Genomic DNA, 3,606 nt, shown 5'->3' on the forward strand with positions numbered 1-3,606 from the left:
TGATCCTACGCCTGCAAAATAGTGAATACCCTCTGGAATTTCCACGTAAGACGGTCTGTTGGATATAAATCCAATAGATTCGACACTGCGCCACAGGAAACCCAACCCTGACCCTACCCCTGCAAAATAGTGAATACCCTCGGGAATTCCTACATAAGACGGTCTGTTGGATATATATCCAATAGATTCGACACTGCGCCACGGGAAACCCAACCTTGACCCTACCCCTGCAAAATAGTGAATACCCTCGGGAATTCCCACGTAAGACGGTCTGTTTTAAATAAATCCAATGGATTCGACACTGCGCCACGGGAAACCCAACTCTGACCCTACGCCTGCAAAATAGTGAATACCCTCAGGAATTCCCACGGAAACCCAACCCCTGCATATCCTTGCATGCGTGCATGTAAGACACTCACAATAGAAAATATCTATCATACTTATTCAAATATTTTACAATTTGATTTTGTCAGAGGCAATTGAGGAAAGATGGTGGACGAGACTGTCAACCAAGAATTTCAAGGCCAAGGTGTGGGTGATGATGACATAGTTTTTGAAGGGGACCTAGAATACAACTATGATGAAGAATATGTGGAAGAAGATTATGATGAGGACATAGTGTTGGGTCCGAACGCAAGGTCAGCGACAGTTTTATGGTCACATGTAGTCAAAGGAAAGAAAGCTGGCGAAGGACATGGGGGAACCAAAAAGTGGAAATTTAAGCACTGTAAGAAGGTTTACACTGGAACTTATACAAGGGTGAATGCACACCTTGTGAAAGCACCAAGAGGTCAAGGTCAAGGAATAGCATATTGCAGTGCAGTTGCAAAAGACAAACAATTACAAGAGCACATCAGAAGCCAAGTCCAAAGAGCAGAGAATTTACCTGGGATACTGCCACTGAAGAAATCACGGTTCGACATGCTTGGCAAGTCTTCCAGCTCCTGTGCGACTTCTTCAAGTAAGGTTGGTGAATCACCAATTGGCAAGTCTTTTAGAGCAAAGGATAGAGACGGTGTTGATCATAAAGTGCTGCGATTTTTGGCCCCCAATGGGATTCCCTTTAACGTCCTCCGATCTCCATATTTTCAAGAGATGATAACTGCCGCCAATTTTGTGCCTGGATATAAGTTGCCTTCTTATGAGAAAGCAAGAACAACTTTATTGGACCATGAGAGAGAGAATATAACAAGAGATCTAGGTGTTGTGAGAGAAAAATGGCCTGCACATGGGCTTTCTATTGTCTCTGATGGATGGACAAACGTGAAGAACAAAGCCCTGATTAATGTACTGGCATCGAATATGTTCGGTTCAATGTTTCTCTATGCGCACGACTTCTCTGCCGTTGAGAAATTAGGGAAAAACATTGCAAAGTTTTTGTTGGATGCCATTGAAGAAGTAGGGCCTTTTAATGTTGTGCAAGTGTTGACAGATAATGCAGCCAATTGCAAGCTTGCTGGGACAGAGGTTAATAAAGTTTATCCCCACATATTTTGGTCTCCTTGTGTGGTTCACACATTAAATCTGATATTCAAAGACTTGACCAAGCATAACCACCTAGGTTGGAGTGGAGAGACTTACCGTTCCTGCAAGGATGTCGTCAAATATATTACCAATCATTCGCAGGCTCTTGCTATATTTAGAAGCAATTCGAAGTTTGAGCTGCTGAAAGTTGCGAAGACTAGATTTGCAACTCATTGTATACACTTAAGAGACTTCTTGATGTAAGGGAGGCGTTGCAGATGACAGTATTAACAGATGCTTGGAAAGATTGGTTGAATGCTTGCACCGACGAAGTGATGATAGAGACGGGCGAGATGACAACTACTTGTGTAGTCTCTGATGAATTTTGGACAAACATAAAATTGGCATTATTAATTAAGAAGCCCATCTATAAAATGATTAAGTTCACTGACCAGGAAGGCTGTCTGATTTCAGAAGTGTACGAAGGCATGGACAATATGTTAGGACAAATAAAAGATAACTTGAAAGATGTGCTTGACATGTACAATCATATTCATGGTATTGTGGTGGGACGATGGGGGAAGATGAATGTTCGAATGCATGCCTTGGCTCATGTACTCACTCCAAAATATTATGACCCTGCATATCTCAATATTCCAGCACCAGGCGGTGGTAAACGAGTCACCCCAGGTATGTAATTGTTTCTCATATTGTGAATTTTCATAATGTAATTGTATTTATCTTCATTTATGTTATCGAGTGATCGATTATTCAATTTTATTTTCAGATAAAGACCCTGAAATCATGGATGCTGTATATGAAGCCATTACGGATCTCTCCCCTGATGATGAGATGAGTGGTACGATTAGACGTTAGTTATATGATTTCATGGGAAGGGTTGGAAGGTTTGGAAGGTTTTCCAGTAAATTTGCCAGGGAGGATGCGAAAAATCCCAATGTGTGTGACCAAATGGTGGAACTTTCATGGAAGTCATGTACCAGAGTTACAGTCAGTGGCCATCAAAATTCTCTCACAGCCTATCAGCACATCTTCTGCAGAGAGAGTATGGAGCACGTATAGCTTCATTCACAATGTAAAGTGTAATCACTTAAATTCACATCGTGCTGATACCCTTGTGTACATCCACTCAAATCTTCGACTCCTATCCAGGTTTACGTTTGTTTTGTTTTTGCATGTAATAATTGTTTTTTATTACTTATGTCAGATTATTTATTTAATTTGGAATCTATTATTTAGATTTAATGCGGCTGCATACAAAGAAGGACCAAATAGAAAATGGGACATCAACCCAGAGCTCCCACTTATGGATGACGCCTCTATCAGAATGGAGGATATGCGATGGCAGGATCTCGATGATGATTTCCTTAGACCTTCTACGTGTCGTGCGTCATCTCAGTCATTACCTTCAAGTCCTTCACTCACTATTCGTGACTTAGATGACAATGACGAAGTTGCAGGATCTGGGACTCCAAGAGTGGTCAGTAGCTCGGAACTTGAAATTGAACGACCATCCAACAATCAAGGTCGTATTACTAGTTTCCTGGGGCGTGGAGAACGTACAAGGGGAGGTACAAAATCTTTAACACTTTCAATTTCCCAGTGAAGATATTAGTTTTATAAATATTAATTCATTTATTTAAACTTTTCCTTTACAGAAAATGTAGAAGGAAGAGGACGAACTGATCTTGTTTATTCGAAGGGAAAGACAAAAGCCTAACTTTATTTGTTCTTATTTGAAAATACTGGAGAAATTCTGTAATAATTTTGATATTTCGCTTTTTGGAAACTGAATTTTTTGTTTAATGGTAGAGTTCTGGGCCTCCTGGCTCCTGAATGAAAAACTGTTATAATTTCGGTATTTGGAGAATCATGTTTATGTTTAATGGTGTACAGTTGAATGCTTAGATTTTGATTTTCAGGTATTTTTCCTTAAATTTTATCTTTTATTAATTTTTTTTCGCTCGCCGGCGACTCCCTGGTGAATCCCCGACGAATCCCCAGCGACTCCCCGGCAAAAAATTGAATCCCGCTCCCAACCATCCTCGGAACCTTCGAATCCTGCTTTTGATTCCCGAATCGAATCCCGGTTTCGAATCCCGCCCTGGCAACCTTGGGTCAAAC

The 3,606-nt window shown here is 40.8% G+C and overlaps 1 protein-coding gene across 1 annotated transcript; it reads left to right on the forward strand.

The window, feature by feature from the left end:
* Positions 1 to 489: 489 nt before the first annotated feature.
* LOC143850509 (uncharacterized) lies at positions 490 to 1,728 on the forward strand. Its single transcript, XM_077359751.1, has one exon. It carries the CDS (start codon positions 490 to 492, stop codon positions 1,726 to 1,728), a length of 1,239 nt encoding a protein of 412 aa, XP_077215866.1.
* The last annotated feature ends 1,878 nt before the right edge of the window (positions 1,729 to 3,606 follow it).

Source organism: Tasmannia lanceolata, unplaced genomic scaffold (genome assembly GCF_043159265.1).
Source record: "Tasmannia lanceolata isolate RefF3 unplaced genomic scaffold, GAP_Taslan_0.1 ptg000018l, whole genome shotgun sequence".
NCBI classification, from domain to species: domain Eukaryota; kingdom Viridiplantae; phylum Streptophyta; class Magnoliopsida; order Canellales; family Winteraceae; genus Tasmannia; species Tasmannia lanceolata.